The sequence below is a fragment of the Saccopteryx leptura genome, chromosome X (assembly GCF_036850995.1).
Source record: "Saccopteryx leptura isolate mSacLep1 chromosome X, mSacLep1_pri_phased_curated, whole genome shotgun sequence".
In the NCBI taxonomy this organism is placed as follows: domain Eukaryota; kingdom Metazoa; phylum Chordata; class Mammalia; order Chiroptera; family Emballonuridae; genus Saccopteryx; species Saccopteryx leptura.
The window spans coordinates 7,918,058-7,944,787 of record NC_089516.1 but is presented as its reverse complement, the minus strand read 5'-3'; the positions used below and the strand labels follow the sequence as shown (position 1 = coordinate 7,944,787).

The 26,730-nt window shown below is 38.2% G+C and overlaps 1 protein-coding gene across 2 annotated transcripts in view; it reads right to left on the bottom strand.

The window, feature by feature from the left end:
• The window catches only part of GLRA2 (glycine receptor alpha 2), a 180,965-nt gene that overhangs the window by 98,797 nt on the left and 55,438 nt on the right, over positions 1-26,730 (bottom strand). For both annotated transcript variants that reach the window (XM_066356230.1, XM_066356231.1), the window contains exons 5-7: positions 6,706-6,788; positions 3,918-4,055; positions 2,072-2,286 (exon numbers count right to left, since the gene is read on the bottom strand). In XM_066356230.1, coding sequence (XP_066212327.1) covers positions 2,072-2,286; positions 3,918-4,055; positions 6,706-6,788 — 436 coding nt within the window. The remainder of the gene's footprint in view (positions 1-2,071; positions 2,287-3,917; positions 4,056-6,705; positions 6,789-26,730) is intronic.

Below are 26,730 nucleotides of genomic sequence, written 5' to 3'. Positions count from 1 at the left end.
TGTTCATGCCTCCTTTATAAGGGGTGTTGCCATAGGCCAGAGCAATTTTATAGTCAGCATAGTAGTGCATATGCTCAGGGACTAACCTGCAGTATTTATAAATAAAATGAGTATCTTATATGTATGTGTGTGTGTGTGTGTGGGTGCATAAGTGTGTGGTCAATCTTTTATTTTTCATGACTCACTTTTCACTCCATTTTCCTTTCTCACTGTCATCCATATGAGTCACATCTCTCCACAGTCAGCTGAGAGTCAACCATGTTTAATAATAGCCTAGGAAAAATACATGTAGGAAGATAAACCTGCTGATGGAAAAGGATAACCACTAAAAGTTCAGAGCCCCAGTAGGAAAGGATTTTCGATGATACCCTTTTTCATTCCCGACTCTATCTTCACACAAAGATCACTGATCAGTGACCATTTGTTTGGCAATAGTTTTGACCACTGATGTAGAATCATAATAGCTAATAAGAATGAATAGTAAATTGATAAAAACTCAAGCTCCCATTTTGAAAATAAATGGCTACTATTTCCATAGCAATAAGCATTTGAAGGCTAAAGATCTTATTTTTTGACATTATCTGCTTACAGTTTTTCCCCACTACTTTAGCTGTCTACTAAATTGTAAAACACATGGTTATGCACCCTGGAGTTGAATGGCACGGCACGGAGCGATGGCAGTAACTAAGAACTAAAGAGAAATAAGCAAATGAACCTGTTTGGGAAAGGGCACAGTGTGGATTAGAATTTTTATTGCGTAAAATTGATTTGTAATTATGTAGCTGAAAAAAGGCTGTTAATATTTTTGACATCTGTATTCCAGTAGAAATAGAACAGATATTTTGTACTATTCTAAACAGAGACAGATCTATTCCCTTCTCTTTTAGCATACAAAAATCTAATATTTATCTTTGGAGGCTGGCACTTGAAAAGTTTGTAGAACCATTTTCCCAGTATCCAGTCCATCTCTATTATAGTCACAACCTCCTTCACATGTCAACCTTATCTTCCAACGTAGGAGATAACGTGGAACACGAGCTCACAGTTCTTAGTATGTGAAATGCAGCAAACTGAACGTGAGCTCCAGCCAGCAAAGATAATGGGATTACATCTCAATTCCTTTCTGGAACTGGGTTTTAGAGAGACTGCTTAACCAGTATGAGGTAGTATACACTGAATACTAAATTGAGTTCACCCTCCTATAAAATTGAAGCCAATGGCTCCATGTACTCAGTGGAAAGGGAAACACACAGGTGCACTTTTGGGGAGCTGAGGCATTGCATAAGTGGGCTATAGAGCATTACTTGCTTAAGCAATATTTGCAAATGCAGAGGGCCTGCCTTACATAAAAGGAAAGTATGCAGGCACTATGGATTGTTACTTGATTAGACACAAGATGTCTACGTGTCCCTGGTTCCACCTCACACTTTTCTGTCAACCTTCCACAGTTGCCGGAATTTCCACCACCTTGGAGGACTTCACTGATCCTTCTCTAGGGAACTGTGTCACTCGAAAACAGTAGTGTGTCAGCCATTATGGTAAATAAAGGCACAATAAAGATTCCTGTATCCTATTTGCTGCTCCCGAATATTATAATTCATTTCTTATATATACACTCATTGAAATGGCTTTTCTGTGTAAACTTCCAGGAGCTTAATTCAAACTTTTATCACTACAAGTGACTTTACTGAGCATATGAATCACAATAGCTTCCCTAATAAATAGTTGACATACAGAAAAAGTTGCATCAATCTTATTTCAATTCCTGCAAGCTTCATAGCTCATAAACAACACGAGGTCAAAAGCACTCAAGGGCTTCTTAGAACTCCTGAGCATTGTTCCCGCCCCCACTCATTCCTCCTCTCTCTCAACCCCGATTCCCCTTTCCCATAATTGACCTGACTATGAAGTTGTCCTGCATCCTCAGAGCTCTAATTATAACAAATTCAGCTCTTCATCTCTGGCAGTGCTACAGAAGGGCAAACATTTCTCTCTTCCCAGAATTCTCCAGCCTACAAACCTTTTGACAAATTTCTCAGGTCACTTGTTGTCCAGTGAGGAGGTTTCTTACCTTTGGCAGCGATGCCCTAGAACCTGAACTCTGGGTGGTCATCGTTAAAACCGTGGTGATGCCCAGTGCGACCCTGGCCGGGGCTGCATCCATGTTAATCCAAAAGGAGACCCAGGACAAAATGACTATCAAGAGACTGGGGATGTACATCTGGATCAAATAATATCCCATCTGGCGTTCCAGGTGAAACTTAACCTCGATGCAGGTAAACTTTCCTGGAAGGCAATAAATGATTATTTAAAATATGATTTGAATTTATCTTTCCTATTACAGACTCCCATTTTATTTAAAAAATAAGAGTATTACAGATGGGTTTGGAAGATTTACAAAATGCTCACCCTACATAAGCAATCGAACCCTTTTCCATCTTAAATAATGGAAATGAGAGTAAGAATGAGTGAACTTGAAGAGTCACTGGACCAAAACCATGTGGGATATTTCATTTTCAAAATCCGTCCTATTTGCAGCTTGATTACTTAGAACTTTAGAATTTGCAAGACTGCCATAAACTGACAAATGGAAATCAAATATTTATGTTTTGTGGGGTTATAACATATAATATATAACCTATAGAATATATGTATAGCATATAGTATATAGCATAAAAGATATAATGTGTAACATGTCATATGTAATTTTTGAGACCATTCCTTCTCAAGTAGTAAAGTTCACGAAGGTCTTCCAAACTATTTGAATAATTGAGTATCAATTTTTGTGTTATCAATAGCAATAAAAAAATATATATTTGTATCAGCCATGCATATATCTAGTCAGTGTAAAAATTTCCTAGCCTTTTGGGTAATTGCTTGAGGACATTTAGAATATTCCTAGACCCTCTTTATAATGTTACAGTGCCTATATAAAAAAGAGTGCATATAAAGATAATAAAACTTTTAACATACTACTAAGATATAGTTGTTCCTTCTCCTTGCCACCTCTCCCCTCTTTACCTAGCTTGGAGTTAGAGCTCCAAAAGGAAATTTGGCTTAGTCCACACAAGTGATAAGAGATAGAGTTGGAATCTTCTTGGTCAGGAAGAACACCTTGGAATCAGGTTTTCGTTACTTCATAGGCAGCACTGTTGACTGCCAAAACATGTATTCATGGGCCTTTCTACTCAGGAAGGGGCCTGGAGGAGTCACAGAACAAACCATCTTGTCTCCATTGCCTACCTACAGTCAGCATGTGTGGTATCAAAACTGGGACATTCATATAAAGAATCATCAACTGTATTGGGCAGTTACAATTTTCCAGGTAACAACAGATGCCACTGTTGCTACCAGCTCACATCCTCCCCTCCCCCATATGTCTGTCAGCACCACTGACAATGCATGTCTTTAGAGCCAGCTGAATTCCTGCCAGTTGATTTTCATCCAAACTCCTATTGTCCAGCCCTGAAGAGCACAACAGCTGTGTTTCTGGGTTTACAACGACTGATGTTATTCCTCTCTTCCACTAATACACGGAGTGCAAATTGACCTGAAGATCCCATTTCAAAAGAGGATGCCAGGAACTGGCCAGAACTTATATGCTTCCTGCACTGCTTATAAGGTCTCATACACCTGTTCTCAGACTCATAGGATAGCAGATGGTCAGCCAGAGAATAGCAGAAGATTCCCAAATCTCTTTCCTTCTCTCTCAGTTTTGGAGAAGTTCGTTTTTGTGCTCACTGACCTATTCTAGAGGGTACAGGTATATTACCTGTTGAGGAGGTTTGGAGCCAAGCCTATGTCCTTGCCTTGTGGCTTCATTTTCTTGTTAAATATGCAGTGATCTAGGCAATGGGATATATAAGCTAAACTATAGATGCAGCCTACTTGGGTTTAGCAGCTGAATGAAAACTTACCAGTGTTGTAGTGTTTTGTGCAGTAGCCGAGTTCCTTCTCTTCTTTCAAAATAAACTGAGGCAGGGTCAGTCCTTCAGCAACTTGAACTGGGCCATCGCTTAACCACTCAAATATCAGGTCATTCATCGTGTACCCAACTGGGGTAAACAAAGCACAGTGAAAAATGGAATGCATCTTTCCAAGAAACCTTGAAATCTAGTCATGCAAAGGAACAAGAAACTTGTCTAAAGTAGACTCATGCTCATCAGTTCAAGAACATTTTTAATAAAATAGCTGCAATTATCATGACAGTTATATGTTATTAGAGCCAAAGAAGTTGAAGACAACAAACTGTTTTTGAATAATATTTTTCTGTTTAATGGCAAAATGGAATCTATAAAATGTTTTCGTCTGCCTTTTTCATTAAGTCTTGCTGAAGAACAGACAAATAAACAAACATAAAAACCCTTTGGAGAATGTCTTCACACTTGGAGCTCTATCTGTGGCAATCTAGTAAGACAATACAATTCATGGTGCTAGCCTTAGTATTTCAAATGAAGAGTCTTCTCCTCCTCCTTCTCCTCCTTTTTCTTCCTCCCTCTTCTCTCTTCTTCTTTTTTTATAATGATGATTTCATCATAGGCCTAAAACATTCCCAGTGCAACTTGGCCTCTTTCCTAGGGCCTATTAGCTTTGTTTTTATAGAGTTTATGTTAAAGTCCATATGGTCAATCTTTAGTTACTTTAGCAAGTGGGGAAGTCTAGAGACAGATAACCTAAAAGGCAGTTGCAGAATATGCAAATGAAGCATATTCATTTGTGCTAGTGTCTTGTTAAATAGGTCCACCCATCACAATGATTAATATGAAGTAAAACATTCTCTATATGTAAGATCATATTGTTATATGATACTTGGACCATCTAAAGTAAAGCTCTTATCAGCTTACTAAACCAAAGTTCAATTAACTAGGTCATTATCCAAAAAGTGCTTCTGGATCTTTTTGTACCACAGAAATGAAGCTTACTCTTTGGATGTCATTTCTTCTCTCTTCTTTGTTTGTGATATTTGAATTTTAAAATGAGAGTGGGGAGGACAAAGAATATTATGTGAGGTTTTTATTAGCCAAAAACCTCAGCATATTTGTTAAGTTTGTAGATTCTTAAAGATTATTTACTGCAACTTATGATTCACCAAGGCTACCCAGAAATCAATGGCAAAGTCCTTGGAATCTACTTTCCTTTTTCTTTGGACCACTTTTTCCATTCAAAGCTGAAAATAATATGGAAAGCAAGGAATTATAAAGAGGACCCTGTACAAGCATTGATGGTCTACAGAAAGAACAACCAACTCTGTTTTTATTGAAATGCTGTATAAGTAGTTAGGTATCTCCAACAAATACCGGAAGCTCATCAAACACCCCATATCCTTGGCTTCTTGCTGGCCACCACAGTAATAGTCCTTGTCAGCCATTCTGAAGACCCAACCTGGGGCAACAGAAGAGGTAAAGAGATGGGGAAGGAAGAGGGAATATGGGGGCAGAAAAATAATGAGTAATTTCTACCCTTTAGATTCTAACTTAATGGTAAACCCATCACTACTTCTTTGATTTTACTATTTCTAGCTCCTGCAAGGACCAACCACATTTACTGATTGGAGTCTTTTAAGTCTTGGAGGAGCCTCAGGATAGCTATGGTTGCTGTTTTATAGAGAAAAATAACTGTTGAGTTAAAAAGGGGTAAGCTTTAGAGCAGGGAAGAAGACAAAAAGAAGGAATCATTATGTAAGAAAATGTTTTTATTAACTTTCTTCTCAAGAGAAAGGGTTATAGAGGAAAATAAGCACAGTTTATTGTTGATCAGAAATTCTCATTTTATCCCTGACAATGTCTTAAAACAAAGACATTTCATTATTTTGTTTATTTCTTGTAGGAAGTTTCAAGGGAAATCTGTGGTGATTTTAAATGATCAGAAGGAAACCCTGTCACTGCCTCTTTTTTTTAATAATAGTTGCTGTGTCTTTTTGATATTTATTATTTATTTTTCTAAACCAAGAAGTTAAAAGTATTTCCTTGATTTTGCCTCATTAAATCTCCTCTAACATCCCTGTAGGTCAGTAGGATTTACTATTCTCTACATTTTACAGAGAAACCAGAAAGAATTTCATGTATCTTAACTGAAAATCCCATTACCTTGGAAGCATTAGCAGTTTATGGTATGTAGCAAAGATTTGAGTGGCATCAGGGCTAGGGCATAAATGGGACAAAGTAGACAGGATTTTCCTCTTGCTTTCCCATGCCTATTCGTATCCACTGCCCATTGAAGGGAGATGCCTCTTACCCCATATCATCACCTGCCCCTCAGTTTTGCATCCTCCTCTGACTAAGGCTCCTGTATATTGTCCTCAAATCATTTATGCTTTCCTGCCATAATTCATTTAGGGTGATGGTCTATGTGATCATAAGATAAAAAGAAATATGATTTTCTGAATAGAGAGCAATTCATTATAGAGATCGAATGACTAATAATCTTAATTTTCCCAGGAGACATGTTTACTTCCAAGAAAAGCTTACTCAATCAGGCTTGTTTTTTGAGGAAGGTGAGTTATTTGGCATTTTACTTTGAAAGATTGTCTATTAGATATGAGACATGCACACACACTTTTGCTTGTCCTTTCATTAGGACCCTGGGGGTTACTAAGTAGGTAGAGAACGAGACTTATGGGTCTTTTCTCTTTAATGACACAGTAAAAGAAGCAGATTATTGATTAAGACAAGCAAGCAGGATGCTATTTCAACAGTGGTGACTTACAGCTCTCCAGCTGCATTGTACAAGTCTGGACATCCATTGGGAAATTCTTCAAGTCCATGGGACAGGATAAGGTCAAAGTGAGCCTTTGAAAAAAAAATTATCATTAAAAGAGCAAGTTTTAAATCTTTGAGGTCTGATTCTTGAGAAACAAGCCAGAAATACATCTGCTATTAAAACAAAGTGACACTGATTCAAATAATGAAACCTAAGCTCTCAGAGAAATGCTTTTTTATTTTGTAATGCTTTTCATTTTTAGAATTTACCAATGGTGGTAATTTTTTTATTTAGAAAATTAACAGGGTGATATTAATCAACAAGAGTACATAGATTTCAGGTAAACATCTCCCCATCATTTGAACAGTTGATTATGTTATATACCCATCACCCAAAGTCAAATCATTTTCTGTCACATTATACTTTTCCCCCTGGTAAATTTTAAAAATGGTAGAATTTCCCTATAACCCCTCATACTCTTTCCCATCTTCCAACCTCTGTCTCCAAGTCTCCAGTCCCAGTCAGGTCACAAGTTTATTTTAGAATCAATGAGAGCACTGAGAAATAACGTAATGAGGATATTGGGCTCTTACCCATACTGCTGTCCAAAAGGCAGTAAGTGCATACTGTTGTAGATTTATTCTTTGGACAGGTGGACTTGCTTCAATGATAATAAAGGATGTGATAAACATATTTGGTTGTGATAGTGCATTGGTTCTCCATCAAATGAGCAAATGTTAACTCCAATGTCTTTTCTTTATTTCTTTTTAATTTTTTTAATTGCCCAATGTCTTTTCATTTGCTAATCTATGTGAATAGGTTAACAATATATTGTAGCATTCATTCTAGAATGTTGACAAATCTGGAACATGTAATCCTTGAGTTGAAAGAAAAACATTTAAGGATAGTGGCTTGTACATAGTCTTCAGCTCATTGCATCCAAGAAGGTTACCCTGCTCCTTTTTACCTTTTCCTTCACTTTTTTATTTGTTTTATTTTATTATTATTTAAATTTTTATTTAGAAAAATAAATTTATCAGGGTGACATTGATTAATAAGAATACATGGGTTTCAGGCAAACACTTTCATAGCATTTGAACTGTTGATTACTTTGTATACCCATCACCCAAAGTCACATCATTTTCCATCACCATATATTTGTCCCACTTTTACAGGCTCCAGCCAACTCCTGACCAAGCCTTATATCATCGGGATATTGTTTGAGCCACCATCTCTTTCCTGCCATTTTCTTTTTTTAGTCCTCAAGGAGATGGTGCATAGCTATTGCTCTTCAATTTTTCTATATGTTAAGGATTCAAGAAAGAAATTAAGATAGAAAATTAGCATATCTGGGTTTTCTTCCCAGTATTGCCTCAAACTATATCTGTCCTCTATGCAAGACCTTAAACTTGATAAACATTTATGTCATCAAATGATGGGATAGGATAAAATGATGCTTATTCCCAGTTAGCTCCAATATTAGAATCCCTGTTATTCTCAAGTTCACTGCTCCCATTTCTGTTTATTTTCTATCCTTTTCTATTCACAGACCCCTCTGAGACTGGCACTGTAACTGACACTCCCCCTTGCTGGTATGCTCACTGTCATGCTCCCCTACTGGTTCTCTTTTATCTTTCTCTGCTTCATTTTATACGTTCTATATAAACCAAGACAAAACAAAAAGTAGTGGCACTTACTTTAAAGAAATAAAAGATTTGGGATCTGAAGTGAGATTAGACAATGAATCTATGCTGACAATCTGCAACCTGGTTAAATACAACAGTGATTGGGAAAAGCAAGATACAAACTAGTACAGTTTAATCTCAGTTATGTAAAAATATTTTTTCATTCCTGGAGATAAGCACAACACTATATTAAGAGTTGTTATTTTTGGTTGATAGGATGACCCATATATATTTTTTTTAATTTTTATGAAGTGAGAAGCAGGGAGGCAGAGAGACTCCTGCATGCACCCAACTGGGATCCACCTGGCAAGCCGACTAGGGAGTGATGCTCTGCCCATCTGGGGTGTTGCTCCATTGCAACCGGAGCCATTCTAGTGCCTGAGGTGGAGGTCCTCAGTGCCTGGGCCAACTTTGCTCCAATGGAGCCTTGGCTGCAGGAGGGGAAGAGAGAGATAGAAAGGATAGGGGAGAGTAGAAAAACAGATGGGTGCTTCTCCTGTGTACCCTGGCTGGGAATCAAACCCGGGACTTCCACACACTGGGCCCAATACTCTACCACTGAGCCAACCAACCAAGGCCAGGATGACCCATTTTTTTTTTTACTCTTTATTCTGTGTTATCTGTATTGATAAAGATAGGTTGTTTGAAGATGTCTTCCATGTAATTAAACACATGTTCAAACAACAGCTGAAAGTTAAAATGATAAAATTTTGTTTTATTCAGTAACTTTCTGCCACTGGTATTATTATTATTGGTATGTAAAGTTGCCATAGACTTGCGGTACTGTAGCTTCATTCCTAAATAAGTTACCTAGCTTTTGTGGACTATTTTGAAAACACTAATACCATGTTTCTAAAAGGAAAAAAAATTAAGGGTTCTGAGTTCTCAGCTACTGACTTAACAACATTTCAGACAGGAAAAATAACTTCTGTCAATCATGGAGTTCATTTAGATTTCTTTTCCAGTATAAAAGACTCTTTTTAAAAAAAACACAGTTTTATTGCGATTAATGCTATGAACTTGTTAAAAGAGAAGCAGAATGAAAGGACCAAGATGATAATCTCTAGTAATCAATTAAAAAATATGACATTTTATTGGGGTAAAAAATCCCAAAAGAATCTGTGGGTTTAAAATTGTTAACACAAAGAGAATCTATTTATTTTTTCTTGTTTTTAAATAGAAAATATTTTCATCAAACAAAAATATGTTTATTATACAAAAAATAATCAGTGGGCATGTACATAATTTAAGTGAATCAAAACCAGAAAATCTGGAAATTTCTTACTTAGGAGAAATTAGAAAGTAATAATAGTGGAAATAAATACAATTTAAAAAGCATGCAACATGGAATTCAACTGTGTTTTGTTTAGTATTGGAAACAACCCAATTTTAATATTCTTAATCATAGATTTGCTGAATATGATTGTTCTGTGAACTTTTTATATTTATTTAGGGAGCAGAGACCTCACACACAATTATTTCTGCCTTTGTGGTAGATCTAACAGTCCTACAGGAACCCGAGTTTCTTGGATCAAAACTATTACCAGCCGGGAAAACCCCACTGAAAGAAATCCCCAGCAAACCTGAAGCAGTCTCTGCATTTTGTCTCATCTGAGAACTCATGGGGTATTTCCCTTCTTTGTTTATTTTCTGATTTCCTATCTAGATAGGCTTAGTATTGGAACCCAATGGGTGCCAATAGCAAGGAGAACAGTTGCCAGCTCCATGGTTTGTTAAATCATGTCATGAAGTGAGCAGTTGTAAAAATCTAAAGCAGTCCCTTCATGGGCCATGGAGCCCATAGTTTATGCCGTTCAGTTTACTACACATCTGCAGGCCAAAAATGCAAAGTTGCCCTTGACTTATTTTTTCCCTTTTTTCATTGAGGTTACTATAAAACACAGTAAAATTACATACTCAGTTGTACCATGCTGACTTTTTATAACTCTATCCACCCATTTAACAAGCACCCACAGCCAGATTTAGAATATTCCCATCACCCGAGAATGTTCCATTGTTCACTCTCCCCAGTCAAGAACCCAATAAAAATTTAATAATAATAAAAAAGAGCCTTTAAAAGTAACTACCACTTTTATATTTTTAAAAACTAATTTTTATTTAAAATATTTTGGGGAAAAATTAGCTTGTTTTTTGGTACAGATGAAGAAAATTGCATCCAATAAGACTGACACATGCAGCCATTACACTAAAATGTGAAGTGTTTACTTCCCGGACTCTGGATCTCCATCTATTTCTGATGGGTCTCACAGAAAGTATTTTAATTGAAACAGACTACTGGCAGACCCTGCCTACAGCATGTCAGATTTTCTCCCTCCTCTTTCCCATAATATAAACTATTATGGCCATTGCACCTGAAGGCAGTCAACTGAGGCTGCTCATCTTCCATTTGATTTCTGTTAAAGAACTAATTTCCTGAAGCATTATCACATATTCCCCCACTGTGAGTGTGGCCAGCAGACAAGCTCCTGCTTGTGCAAGGGAAGGAATAAAATTTCCTGATAGAGGCTCTGCTTCTTTACTGAGAGTAAGAGGCTGAGCAAACATTTCAATCTTAAAGATGAGAAAAACAAAGCATAGGAAGTCAGTCTTCGAAAACCTCACTTCCCTTCCTTACTACTCTCCTATTCAGTTCACCTTGCTCATAAAACCAGTTCTTGGATTTATACCTTACTTAAAGTTTAAATGACTGATAGATGCAGACATTGTAAATTGTTATGGATCCTTTTATTTTTTTAAGTTTTTAATATATTTTTTTCATTTTACTGAATTTATGGTGGTGACACTGATTAACAAAATTATATGTTTCAGTTGCACAATTCCACAACTCTGTATACTATATTGTGTGTTCACCCTCACCCCAAGTCAAGTCTCCATTCATCACCATTTATCCCCCTCCATGTACCCTCCTCCACCTCCTCCCACCCTGTATACTATATTGGGGACATTTATTGTCCCCATGTGGCTTTGTCATCCAACATCCTAGATTACACTTTATTCTTTCCCCAAGAACAACTCTGTATACTATATTGTGTGTTCACCCTCACCCCAAGTCAAGTCTCCATTCATCACCATTTATCCCCCTCCATGTACCCTCCTCCACCTCCTCCCACCCTGGCAATCACCCCACTGTTGTTGTCTGTGTCCATGGGTTTTTTTCTTTTTTTTTTCTTTTCTGTTCAGTCCCTCTACCCCCAGCCGCCAACCCACAACCAATACCCTCCCAGCTGTCAGCTCACTCATCAAACATTCTATTTTTGTTGTTTTATTTGTCCCCATTACAGTGCAAGATCAATGAAGGCTGGAACTATGTTCTTTACCACCTATAACAGTGCCTGGCAATAACTATGTATTGAACAAATGAATGAATCAGTGTCCTAAAGCTCTGTAGAAGAGTTTCAGTCTTTTATTCTACAGAAAAGAGAAAGGATAAAGGACTTAGAAGTGAAGAGTCTGGTCATTAAAGCCCATAGGGCGTTGCCAAATTACAAGACAAGTAAAGGAAGACAACAAAACTTATCTGGCCCCTTCTGTAAGTTACTAGCAGAATCCCACTAGATATAAAGCAAATCATGCTGATTGAACGCCAGGAAGTTTGGTCCACCTGTCTTTGAGCCTTGGCCAGGTGACTGGATGTATAGCCAGGACTCTTTTCACATGGCTAGAAGGAGACAAATTAATTATTTAAATTCACAACATTATGGTGGAGAGAGGCACCTTGATTCCTAAAGGAACCATTGTTTCATAAGAAACTTAATATAAGGTCTAGCAGAAAGTTCTGTCCGTTTCTATCACAAGTTTCGACACGTAAGCACATGTTTATTCGGCGCATGTGTGCCTCTCTATTTTTATCACTTAATGTATACATACTGACATAGCAAATTAACTAAAAGTTGATTCACGTTAGTCTTATGTGTGAAGCGATAGTGTACCCATGGCTACTGATAAAGTTTATTGATGCCACTGTAATTTTTATGAATTTCAACAAGGAAGAAATGCTACAGAAGCATGTCCGTTGCATCCACCATATTCCCCAGACTTAGCATCCTCCGACTATCACTTGTTTTTGTCCTTACAAAATTTTTTGCAGGGCAAAAAATTCAAAAATGAAGAAGATATCAAGCAAGCACTGGTTCAATTTTTCGCATCAAAAGATAAAACATTTTTCAAAAATGGGATATACAAATTGCCCTCACGCTGGCAAGAAATCATTAATAATAATGGCAATTATATTATTTAATAAAGTTTATTGACGGTAAGAAAAATTTGTATTTTGTTCCAAAAACGGACAGAACTTTCCAGTAGACCTTATATATTAGAATTGGGAGTTCATTCCCAGGGAAAGATTCTTGAGGAAAAGAAAACCATTTGAAAAGAAAACAAATTTTTAGGTAGAAATACAAATTTTAATGAGGGATCTGCTTGCCTAAAGCAAAGATTGTCAGTGTACTATTTTGGGATAATTCATTCTAATGGTTACAGTAATCTGTCTTGTTTGGAAAGTAAGGACAAGGGGATGCTTCTGTGTTTTTCAGGAGAAGCAAGAGAGTCTCGAGTATATTGCTATTGTTTCTTTGTTTGGAGGGCACATTTAGCACACTCTGTGCAGCATACTACATACCCTCTGCAGTTTGCGGATATATCAAAAGGGGTAGAACATATGGTGTTCTTTTCGGATTAAAATACTTAATAAGAAAAAAAAGTGTTGATGATGATTGTATTAATAATCACGATTCTCTGAGAACCTGCTATAGGTCAAGCACGCTCATTATTTTACAATCATGGAGTACAGTCACACAAGGCAGATAGCATTCTCACTGTTTTTGAGATAAGCAAATTGAAGAGGTTAAGCCATTTTCCCAAAGTCACAAAACCAGTAAGTCAACAAAGCTAGCATTTGAGCCCAACATTAACCGACATCAAAGTTCATTTATTTTCCACTATACCAAATTTCCTCCTTAGAAAAGAATATTATTTATCATCCTCTTTTGTCTGTGAAGCCAGTAGAGTGGGTTATATCCTCCACCAAAAACTGCACGCTGCTCAAAATTTCTCTGTTTCTAAACTGTAAGTGGAGCAGGCTTTCCTCTTGCAAGTGAATTTACACTCTTGAAAATGATGAAAGCCCTGAGTGCAAGTTATAATGCTTCTTAAGGTAGGAACTTTCTGACAATCTGGGTATATAGGTGAGACATTTATTGTCCCCATGTGGCTTTGTCATCCAACATCCTAGATTACACTTTATTCTTTCCCCAAGAACATAAGGACAGCCTTTCTGTATAATGTAGAGTTGTTTAATCTTTCCTTTCAGTTGTATCTTGAGATTTCTGAACCATGTGACATGCTAATGCCAGAGAGATTTGACAGGATGCATCAAGTATCAAACAAGAGTGTCATCTTAAAAAATCTAGACATTAAGTGAAATTCGCCTGAGATAAAGTTAGAAGTCAAGTTGAAAATGCATCATTAATATAACTCATGCAGCGAAGAGGGATGGAAGAGTTAGGGAGTCAGTGGAATAAAAGACGCAGTCAGTCCTGACCAGTGGTGGTACAATGGATAGAGTGTTGACCTGGGACACTGAAGTCCCAGCTTTCAAACCCCAAGGTCACTGGCTTGGGTGTGGACTCATCCAACTTGAGCATGGGGTTGCTGGCTTCAGTGTGAGATATCAACATGATCTCATGGTCACTGGCTTGACCCCAAAGATTGCTGGCTACTGGATTGAGCAAGGGGAAACTGGCTTGGCTGGAGACCCATGGTCAAGGCAGGTATGAGAAATAATGAACAACTAAAGTGCAGCAACTGTGAGTTGATGCTTCTCATCTCTCTCCCTTCCTGTCTGTCTCTCTTGCTTAAATAAATAAAATAGTAAATAAGTAAATAAAAGACACTGCCAGTCTGGTTGTCTCATCAAGATATAGTCTTTAATAATTTTCAACAAAGATACCAAAAGCACACAATAGAGAAATAAATGGTGCTGGGAAAATTGGAAAGCCACATGCAAAAGAATGAAATTTAGCTACAACTTGTTCCCACGAATAAAAATTAATTCAAAGTGGATCAAAGAATAAGATCTGAAACAATAAATTACATAGAAGAAAACATAGGTACTAAAATTATGAACCTTAGCCATAGAGAACATTTTGTGAATTTGACTCCAAAGGTAGGAGAAGTAAAAGCAAAACAAAATTAGTGGGACTATATTAAACTGAAAAGCTTCTGCTCAGCAAATGAAATTGACAACAAAGCAAAAAAGCAGCCAATCAAATGGGAGATGATATTCACAAACAACTGCACTGATAAGATATTAATATCCAAAATATATAAAGAACTCACAAAGCTCAGCAACAAATAAGCAAACAATCCAATTAAAAATGGGGAGAGGACCTGAACAGACACTCTTCCAAAAAGGCATACACATGGCCAACAGATACATGAAAAGATGCTCATCTTCACTAGCCAATAGAGAAATGCAAATCAAAACTACAACGAGATACCATCTCACACTTGTTAGATTGGTTATTATTAACAAGATAGGTAATAACAAGTGTTCGAGAGACTGTGGGAAAAAGGAACCCTCATTCACTGCTGGTAGGAATGTAAACTGGTAAAGCCATTATGGAAGACAGTATGGTGATTCCTCAAGAAATTAAGAATAGAATTACCATATTACCTGGCAATCCCTTTACTGGGTATCTACCTAAAAAACTCAAAAACAATGGTACACAAAGACCCATGCACCCCCATATTTATCACAGCATTATTCAAAGTGGCCAAGACATGGAAACAACCAAAGTGTCCCTTGATAGAGGATTGGGTAAAGAAGATGTGGCATATATATATAATGGAATACTACTCAGCCATAAGAAATGAAAGAAATGATGACATAGTGCCATATACAACATGGATGGACCTTGAGAACATTATACTGAGTTAAATAAATCAGAAAAAAGCTAAGAACTGTATGATCTCACACATAGGTGGGATATAAAACTGAGACTCATGGACATAGATAAAAGTGAAGTGGTGACCAGGGGAAGGGTGGGGGGAGGGGAGTAAAAGGGAACTAATATACAGTGATGAAAAATGATTTGACTTCGATGACAGGCACACAATGCAATCAACCCTCCAAATCCTGTGGAAATATTTACCTGAAGCCTATGTACCCTATTACCCTATTGACAGTATAGCCCCATTAAATTTAATTCCTAAATTTAAAAATATTTAAAAAGGTATAATTTTTAACAGTGAGTTTCAAACTCTAGTGGACATAAGTGTCATCTGAGGGGTGAAGTAGGAATGCAGATTCTTAGACCCTCTTGCTAAGCAGCCCAGGTAATACTGACACTGGTGTCCTGGAGTACATTTTAAGAAGTACAGTTTCAGCATGTTCTAAGGGATTACTTTAATTCCAGTCTACATCATTAGTTTTCAACCTTTTCCATCTCATAGCACACATAAGCAGCTAAAACTCTGTTTTACACCCCAAAATATATTTTTTGCTGATCTGAAAAAAAAAATAGGTGTAATTTTGATTCTCATTCCAGATGGTCATTGTTGTGTTGGCTGTTGTCATTTTTTTCTTTGACAATCTAAGGGAAAAGAGGCCAGTGCCCCTGACTAAGTAGTCGAGTGTTGCACATTTAAAAAAATCTTGTGGCATACCAGGTGAAAATTGCTGGTCTCCATGATAGACTAAAAGAAGAAAATCTTGGCTCTGGCTAGGTGGCTTAGTAGATACAGCATCATCCCAGCACACTGAAGTCGTGGGCTTGATACTTGATCAGGGCTTGTAGAAGAAGCAATCAATGAGTGGACAACTAAATGGAACAACTAAGTGGGATATCAAGTTGATGCTTCTCCCTTTCTCTCCTCCTCCATTCTCTCACTTTCTTTCAATCAATAGAAACATTTTAAAAATTAAAAGAAGAAATAGGAAAGGGAAATAGGAAAGGAGATTGAGCAAAGGCACTGGCACTCTTTTTGGGAAACATATTACTTTTTACTTGAAAATAGAGTAGGACAGTTAGGCTCAAGGAGGCTTCTAAGTGACTAGACCAGGGGTAGTGACAGGAGAGGTTATTAAAAAGCCTTGGTCACAAAGGAGAGACATGTTGGTAAAGTGAAGGCAACCAAGAATATGGTGGGTGTAGCTAGAAAATGGGGTAGCTGCTAAGAGAGGAGGAGGGCACTTTCCTGGTGCTGCAGAGAGGAAACCAAACCAGCATGCTTATTAACATGCGTGAATGTGCAAAGGTAGGCAATGGGACTCTACGTGGAGTGGTGGCAGTGTATCAGGCACTGTCTCTGACCTCTGACTAGAAAATCCTCCATGGAGACATTTCAGAAGAAGTTGGGAGGTGACTTCAACATGCATTGGATTAACCTCAACTAAAATTTTACAAAAGCTCATGGTGCTGGCTAGGGACGAGGGCAGAATGCAGACGAGGAATAGTTCCAGATCCTTAGTGAGGAGGACTAGTTTTAAACAGAACTCCTCCTGAGCTGTAATCTAGTACATCCAATCAGCAATTTTTGGCAAGCATTTATTGGCTCCCATGCATATCAGATACTTGAAAGAACAGTATCTCTCTTGGAGGAGATCATAGTTTAAAATTATTAATACGGTATTTATATATTATACATTAGTACATATTATTTTAATGGAATATATCTCAATAGTACACTTATTCAAATTTTTAAAGTTGTTTCCGAATCTCTACTTAAAGAATCCTTCCGGATTATGTATATCAGACACATGAACTGAATCAAGAAAACGACTTTTAATTACTCCCTTGGTGCCGACATAAGGACTCACATTGGGTGGGTATGTAGATCATCTACACTTATAAACCTGGATCCTGCGAGCCCATTGGATTTATCAAGGAAGTATGACTTTCAATAATCATTTGATAGTCTTGATTCAAAACCCACAGTACCCAAGTTTGGCTAGACATACAATAAATGAAAAAATTTAAAGTCATGTTCTGAAACCTCTAATTAAGTGACCAGTTTGAAGTCCCTCATCATATAAAGTACAGAGCAAGTCCTGCTCACTCCAGCCCTGAGCCATTCGCTGGGCCCATGGGCAGGCACAGATGTGGCTGCACCTGGGAAGGCTTTCCACATAAGTAAAGGTTGAAAATTCATGCTGTGTTAATTATTTGGAGTTCCAGAAGTATCCCAATGCAAGTCGTTGCTCAAATACCTTTCAAATCTTAGCTGCTATATATAATCAAATAATAGACATTTAGCTTAAAGCTCCCATGACTATTAAGATGCAAATGTAGGGAGAGAATTGTGTTTCAAGTACTATTAGTTATTCTCCTTTGTGTATATGAATTGATAGATTCCCAGATTCCCTACCAATGTCCCCAAGAACAGACTTTGATATTGAAAGTAGCAAACAGGAGGGTAACATTGGATGGAAGACAGGGTTCAGAACAGTGTAACAATGGCACCAGATAAAATTTTTTTCAGTATTGTCTCAGGCTGAATCTAAACCCCAGGTTGGTCCTAAGCTGTATGGTACGACTCTGTTAATTCGAAACTAGAAAATATAAGACCTATTTTTCCCCACTGACCTTGGGATTTGGAAATGAATGGCAGCACTGCTGATTCATCAGCTGCTCTACCCCTCCCCCGTGACTGACATGTCAGTCGCTGACTAGGAAGGTCCATGTTTACCAAACATTATAAAAGCATCACAGAAAATACCCATATGCATTGAGCAATACTAGCTAGGAAGGACAAAAATACATTATCTTCTCCCATCTGTGCCTGTTCCCTTCAGAAAATGTGCTCGCATATGGTATGCCCATGTTAATTAAGTCCAACCATGGATAGGATTCAACTTGGAGCACAGCTGATATATCTGAAGCTATAACTTTTCCAAATGCTTTGATATTTCCTGAACGAAAAATGTTTCAAAGGTGTTGAACACCACCAGAACAAAGAGCTCAAATTAACAAAGATTCAAATAACCAATACTGCCTACATCTTAGTTACATTTTAAACTTGAAAGTCATTTTACTTCTAGTATGACTTATACATGCAAGCATCTGTGAAGCTAAAATGTTATTAGACTGAATGTTAAAATAATCAGGACTATACTCTGGTTTCTCTTCATATTGTATAAATCTTTCGCCTTTTAAAATAACCAGGACTGACTTGTCCACCCTATGGTCACTATGTGTCTAGGTTCACAGGTATTTAACAGTGGTGTTGAAGCGAAGAAAGAGAGAAAAGCACTGTATTGCAATTTTCTTAATGTTTTGTTTGGAATCATTTTACTTTTGGCAAAACAGAGAGAACATATACCTGTGCATATAAAATGTGGTTTTAAGAAAACTAAAGTGCTTGACCAGGCAGTGGCACAGTGGACCGAACACTGGCCTGGGATTCTGAGGACCCAAGTTCAACACCTCGAGGTCGCCAGCTTGTGTGCAGGCTCATCTGGATTGAGCGTGGGATTAGAGACATGATGCCATGGTCACTGGCTTGATCCTGAGGTCACTGGCTTGGCTGTATCACTCCAGTCAAGGCACATATGTAAAGGCAATCAGTGAGCAACTATGGTGCTGCAACTGTGAGTTGATGCTTCTCATCTCTCTCCCTTCCTGCCTATCTGTCTCTGTCTCCAGCTGAGAGCAAGATTATATTACTTTGCTGGGGTTTTGCTGCACTGAGACTTCTATTGTAACTGGCAGAGAGTAGGTGGCCATTTTTCTTGTGGCAAAGTTTTTTTTGTGGCAGAGACAGAGAGAGGGACAGATAGGGACAGACAGACAGGAAGGGAGAGAAATGAGAAACCTCAATTCTTTGTTGAGGTTCCTTAGTTGTTCATTGATTGCTTTCTCATATGTGCCTTGACTGGGGGGCTACAGCAGAGCAAGTGACTCCTTGCTCGAGCCAGCGACCCTGGACTCAAGCTGGTGAGCTTTGCTCAAACCAGATGAGCATACGCTCAATCTAGTGACCTTGGGGTCTCAAACCTGGGTCCTCCACATCCCAGTCCGACGCTCTATCCACTGCGCCTGGTCAGGCCAAAGTTTTGAAAGAGAACAGAGTCCTGGTCAGATGTAGGATGGTCCATCCTTGATTGGATAACACATTGAAACTAGGCACAATCCCTCAGTTTACCCTTATCAAGCCGCTGAAGAGGAGGCCCAAGCTGTTACCTGAAAGAAGGTACTTCGTCACTTCTTTTCTGAGCTACATGAGACTCAAGGCTAGGCAACCCATCTGCTTGGGGCTAAGCATGGAAGGGGAGTGGAGTCTGAGTGTAATGGATACCAAATAAGGGGATGTCCATGTTTATGGGTTAGGAAGAACAGAACTGTCTCCACCATTTCCTTTCCCTCTTTATCCTACAGCCAAGCCAGGCTGATTACAACCTCCATTGAACATTTATTATGCATATGGAACTGAGGAAAACTGCAGATCAATGCATGATTAAGTGACTTCTCATGGTCACTTAGTAAGACTGAAAAAAAGGGGGGGACTGAATTTGAATCCAAGTCTTTTTAAATCTTGCAACTGACATCTACCCTACTGCCATAGCAACTGTCTTTAACCTCCTAGCTCACTTAGTGTTTTCTATCCTTCACTTAACTGCTCAGATTTAGCCAAATATCCCTACTAAAATGAAATATCAGGTAAAACATTTGTTTTGTTATACATTGAAAGGAATGCTCAATCAGATATGGGATGGGCTGGCTCAGAGTGAGTGTTGCCAGTGGAACTTAACATAATTATATATGTCCTTCACTGTCTTTCGACGACTATCCAATAATAAATGTTGTATGCTCTTTAGTATAGATGTTGGTTTGTAATTTTAGATGCCTCAAGCAAGTATAGCTGAGCAGTGATGATGTACTTTTTTTTTCTATTTTAAAATGGAGTACCTTTCCTTAGGGTTATATGCCATGAGAATGTGCTAAAGTAATTCATGTCTCGTAAGAGCCACAACGATAATATGTGTGTTTATTTTGGGATTAATGCCATCTAGGGAGCCTTTCAAAAGCAGCACTATGGACCAGGGAGAAGCCCATGTAAACATAAGTTGAGCAGGCTCACCAGGACCTCTGAATTTCCTTTGGCTTCCTGCCAGGAGAAAACTCAGGAAATGAATAACAGCAGATTAGCCCTTCAACTGCTGGCTTAAATCTGCCATGTCATTTCCTTGAGCTTCCATATCCAGGTAATAATTGTCCCAGCCAACCATTTTCGTACTATTGTGTAAAAGTATATAAACCTATAATTCATGAACACATTCAGTGTATCATGGATACCCTGCTGATTGAATCAGAGGGTACAAAGGATCTATTTGCAACTGGAAAATTTCTCACTAGGGAGTTCAGTATACAGTACTTGTCACTGTGTAAACTATATGTTGAATATTAGGCTGCCTCTTAAAATACAGATTGTCTAATCTTCCCTACCCCACTCCAAAACCAGGTTCCTCTCCTCAGTAGTTGGATATTTGGTTCGGGAGAGCAAGGTTCAAAGATTGCCAAGCAGTTTGAGATAGGCACCTTAACTTTAAAACCTTCTCTTGCTGACTCCTAAGATCTAAAGGATATGAGGGATCCTTATTTTCTCATCTAGGAGGAATCCTGTGGTTTGGGAAGGAGAAGATCATTTTAAGTTATAGACTTATGATAACACTAAAAGGAGTCTTAGACTTCATCTAATCTCCTGGTTCAAACTCATTTTATAGGTAAGGAAACTGAGACTCAAAAGAATAAACTGATGGGATTAGAGAAACTGTTCTGTAAGCCTGGAGGATACAGTAATGATGGACACGTAGAGTCCCTGATGCCCTGAGCTACCTCCTTGGTATTCTATTCTTTGTACCATCACTTTCAGAGCAAATTCCGATGACTATTAATGCAGTAGGAAGTTACCTCCAAAGGGAGGAAAATCTACTGGTCGCTATTGCTGCTTCAATCAGATAAACAGTCAAGGACAGGTGGTCATGCCAGCTGCCATGTATTTCTGTGCACAATTTCCTCTTTTCCCTTACTCTGTTGTGTTTGAACCATGATTATGCCCTTGAGTGTGTGTATGTGTATTTCTGAACCCAATCAGGAGCTGAACAGAGTTTTTCAGCACTTTGAGAGTCTGTCATGTATAGAACAGACTTTCTAGACTTTAATACTTCTACTGTCATCCATGCCTTTTTTTGAAAAGTGCTCTCCAAAAATACCCCCTCCATGCCATTTAGCGCAGCTCTTGCTGAATCCACCAGCGTGTGTGCGTGCCAGCACCTCCCACCCTCCCAATCTTGCGTGCCTCTAGGAAGAATGGAATCACTGTGGTTTCCACGGCATTTCCCACTTCTCTGAAGCCTTGGTGCTTAATTCTGATGTGGGTGCTTATGTTACAGTCATTAATTACTGCATTAAATCAAGTCACAAGACTAATGAGGATTTGAACATACAGTTGGAAAATGAGAATGTAATTTTGCCTGGATTATAGGATATAAAGATAAACATAGTCCAAATAAGCACGAAGAGACAAAATCACAGCTTTTTATAGTCACTTTTTAACAGAAAATCTGAGCTTACGTGTCTCATCAAAACTGAGAGTAAGATAATCACCATTGGTAACATTTAAACAGGGTTTAGTTCACTGTGTATTTTATTTTTGGCTCTGACATCTAAATAGAGAATGTTCTTTTTTCCTCTGCTATAAAAACCATGTTATGACTAAAGTTAGAATCTTTGAATTCTTGCATCAGACGAGGATGAGTTAATGATGAGAGGCTATGTGAGAAAAGTTGTCCTTACATGTGTGTAGGTAGAGTCGGTCATTAGATATGATTATTTGGAGGGCACCACTGGATATCTGTCTAGAAAACTGCACCTACTCTCAGTGGTGCCTATAATCTATCATTCGAGAGAGAAGGCGTGTTGATCTCCAAGAGCTTGCTATAAACTCAAATACTACTGGGAAGGCTGAATCAGCAATAACTGAAATTATGAATGGAATCAAAGGGATTAACAAGCAAATCACCTCCAATGTCATAAAGGAATACTTTTCAGTTCAGATGGTTTCATGATGAGGGTAGCAGATACCTTGGAGATATGAGATACTGTTGTGGAGGGGCAAGCCTATAATTAGTTACAGTTTGGAGGACTTCCTGCAGCTGGAGGGTGGCCAAGGCCCCCAGGTACCAGTCAGTCAAATAAAAAGACACTGAAGGCAAAATATTCCTTAACATTGTCATAAACATACTAGAGGCATAGAGTAAACTTCGAAGCAATTGTTAACAGTTGGAATTTTATAGCATCTTTAGGAAAGATAAGGATATTTTTCTCTAAACAAACAAACAGAGTTTAAATAACCTGATAAGCAAATATGCATACAATTTTAGAGAGATTTAAGGACCCCCTGGAATTTTCATCCAGCCCTCAGATTAAGCACCCCTCAAGGAGGGGGTCAGTCCAGTCCTTCATTTCTGGAGTTTGTAGGAATCTGTCTTGGTAATACCAAGGGGTCCTAGATATATATGGCAATGCCACTTTTGACTATCTACCTACATAACATATATTGTATTCTACTAATGCTATTAACAAAATCATCTCTTTTTCAAAGCTGAGGAAATGGAGGTTTAGAGAGATGAGAAATTTCTCTAAGTCACACAGCTAGTTTTGAGGCCAGATACTCAAACTCAGATACATTTGACTTTTAAACCTATGTCTACTATAGTATCAGAAGTAACCAGGATAACATTCAATATCATAAGGTTCAGAGTAGGGGACCCAAACTATACTACAAACTGAAAATTGCAAGATGAAGAACACCTTGGTGCTGAAGTGGAACACGCAGTAACCAAACATGCCCACTAATTCTGGGGGACAAATTTGCATGAAAGGAAAGCAAATCCCTGCATCTTTCCAAAAATGGTAGCCATTTTTTATCACATAAACAAATGTAGGAAAATGACTAATTTAAGTAGTACTAAATGTGATTTATGATAAGGAAGAATTTCTGCACAATGTTAGAGTAACATTATTGTTATAGAACCCAAAGAAAGAATATAAAATCTTCTTTCAAGGTTTTAAAAAGTTTTTAACAGATTGACTGAATGTAGGAAGTTGACTTAATGAGTCCTTTCATCCCTTTGACCCCTTGGATAGCAAAATTTGCTATATAAGCTATATATGCTATATAAAACTATTAAATATATTTTCCTAGTTGAATATCAATTATTGCACATTGAGTTTAAACAGTCTGTTCACACATTTGCAAAATTTGAAGATACTTTATGTTCTCATTCTAAATCTTACCTTCTTCCTCCAATAGTCCTTTAAAAATAGTGGCAAAAAGGTTGGTTCCAAAGTGACATGTCTTGGAATTCTATTTGTTTGTGTCTTTGGACTTGAGTTGAAGTAAATAAAGAGTTAATATGGGTTGGGAGATGATAGCACTGAAATAGAAGTCAAAAACTTCGCTTCTTGCCCTAACTTTCCTTTTTATAGGCTCCAGTAATTTAGCTCTCCTAATTTCTGAAGGAAGTCACTTCCTAATCAGTAAAACAAAGGTGTTAGATTAGCTATTTTGCAAGGTAATACTTTCAAATAAAAAAAAAAAAACTTTATGTTTCTATAAAAGACAGAAGTCTGGCAGAAAATTCTTAGAAGCCGTAGGAAGTAAAGGAAAAAACAAATATTAGCAAAGACATTGTGGACGTGTGAGACAAGCTGCATTCCAAAATGCTCACCTTCTCTGTTTTTTGTATTGCGCACCATATGGCATGATGCCTTAACTTTTACTGCAATTTATAGTATTCAATTCAACAAATATTGTTTGAGCAATAATATATACAAGACTCAAGGTTCACCTCATTATTCCACTATGGAGCTAGGCATTTTTAAGTAATATGGATTCAGAATTTGTCTCTGAGGGTATGCAGAGCAAGATGTGTGTACTTATTTACACTTTGGTCAGGGATAATCATTACTTAGTGAAACTGGTCAACAAAAACTAAAAAAAAAACACAGAATAAGATCAAACATATTAGGGAAGTGAATATTAAAGGAGAAATCAGAAGAGGAATGAACAGAAATAGATTTGATACTTGTTCATCAACAAAGACTACCCTGCATCACTGGATAGAAACTTTGTAACTGAGCTAAGACGTTTGGTTCCTATTTGAAAGATGTTTTCGAATTTTACTTAGGTACCCAAGTTTTAATCTATAAAACACTTATGGAATTCTGGTGTAGTGTCCTCTTTTTTTTTTAAGAAATATAAAATCTTTATTTTTTTTTTGAGAGAGTGAGGGAGATGAAGGTTGAGAGGAGGTGAGAAGCATCAACTTGTAGTTCCTTTCACTTTAGTTGTGCAGTGTTTCTCATATGTGCCTTGACTGGGACTGAGCCAGTATCCCCTTGCTCAAGCCAGCAACCTTGGGTTTCTCATGCCAGAGACCTTTTGTGCTCAAGCTAGTGAGCTTTGGGATTGTGTGGATGATTCCTCTGGTCAAGCCAGTGACCCTACGCTGACGAGCCCAAACTCAGAACCGTGGTTGGGTCTTTGAACCAGTGACCCCACCGTTCTGGGTCCACACTTTAACCACTGCACCAACACTGGTCAGGCATGAACTTTGTCTTTGCTTCTTATGAAGTCAATGGACTACATTGACCTCTTTGTGTTTTGTTTGGCCAGCAAATCTTTGGGCTTTTGTTTCCATGCAGAGTTAGTTCTACCTCTGCTCCTACAAAGCTTTAAGCATGGAATTGTGCCTGGGTATAATGCTGTCATCCATTTGCTTTAAGTTTCAGGAATATGCAACCAGAAAACATCACCACAGACGTTTTTTATTATTACTGAAAGTCAGGGAGTCAGAGACAGACTCCCGCATATGCCCTGACTGGGGTCCACCCGGCAAGCCCCCTACTGGGTGATGCTCTGCCCATCTGGAGCCGCTGCTTCATTGCCCAGCAACCGAGCTATTTTAGTGCCTGAGGTGAGGCCATGGAGCCATCTTCAGTGCCCAGAGGCAACTTGCTCAATCAGAGCCATGGCTGTGGGAATGAGAGAGAGAGAGGGTGGGGGGAGGAGAAGAAGGAGGTGGTGGGGTGGAGAAGCAGATGGTTGCTTCTCCTGTGTGCCCTGACTGGAAATCGAACCTGGGATTTCCACATGCTGGGCCAACGGTCTACTGCTGAGCCCGTTGGCTAGCACAGAATATACTTTTTATGTGGACAAATGTTTAAGAAAGTATTTAAATGTGTAGGATGGAGATAATTCATTAGTTTATATGAGTTTATCTTTGGTACTTCTGTTGTATCCCTTCCTTGAATCTTTCTTAACTCTCTTTGTTCTATCTGATTTCTCTGCTCAGGTATCCAAAATGCTAATTCTTACTATTCTTTGTGGACATCAGGCATACTATCAGAAATAAATTTTAATATCAGCTCTTTACAGCCTAGTATGAATTTAGGACAACAAATTTCCTCTCCTAGGGATATATGCATTGTAAAACTGAGAGTAGTGGGAACATCCCTCCTAATGGAATGTTAGCAGGGACTTTCTAGCATGTTTAAGAAACCAGAAACTGCAACCCACTTGGCCTTCAACTTGGGTTGGGCCTGGGCATATGCACCTTGGCATGTATTACCCCTAATTATACCATGCCCTCTAGTTAAATTGAGTCCAGCGAGTGACTCAAGTAAATAAGAGTATGGATGCCAGCAACCAGATTCTAACAGTATTTTAGTAACACAATTCACTCGCAAATTTAGAGCCACTTTTCCTTGTTTTCTGTTCTTATTATTTATCTTATGTCTGCCTGCCTTGTTAGACTGGATCCCTTCCAAGACAGGTACCACATCTGACTCAACTCCAGGTCCCTAGGCCCAGCATACTATCTGGCTCACTGCAAATCCTTCTAGGCAAATAATTGGATTCCTGCCATGCAAATCTGCCAAGAACTGTGTTCTAAAATGATGTGTCCACTTCTCTTACCCCAACAATTTTTTTTCCTTCTAATTTCATAGAATACCAACAGTGAAGGAAAAGCTAAAGCAGCCTACCACGGGACAGACTCCATTCAATCTAAAACAATTGTTAGGGTATTGCAGAGCCTGTAATATGCTACAATGAGAACTGGAGACAGAAGAATTGCCTATAGATCTAGGTTTGGGGAACATTATATTCCTCATGGTTCTGGAATAGAAACGCCTTCATGGAACAAAAGAAAAAAAGCCAGGTTTGCTTCAGCAGTGCAAGATGCCAGGTATTTACTACAGCCAATGCCACCCAAAGCCCAGAGGGTTAGCTGGAGCAGCTGATGCCCCGTGCTGCTTTTTAT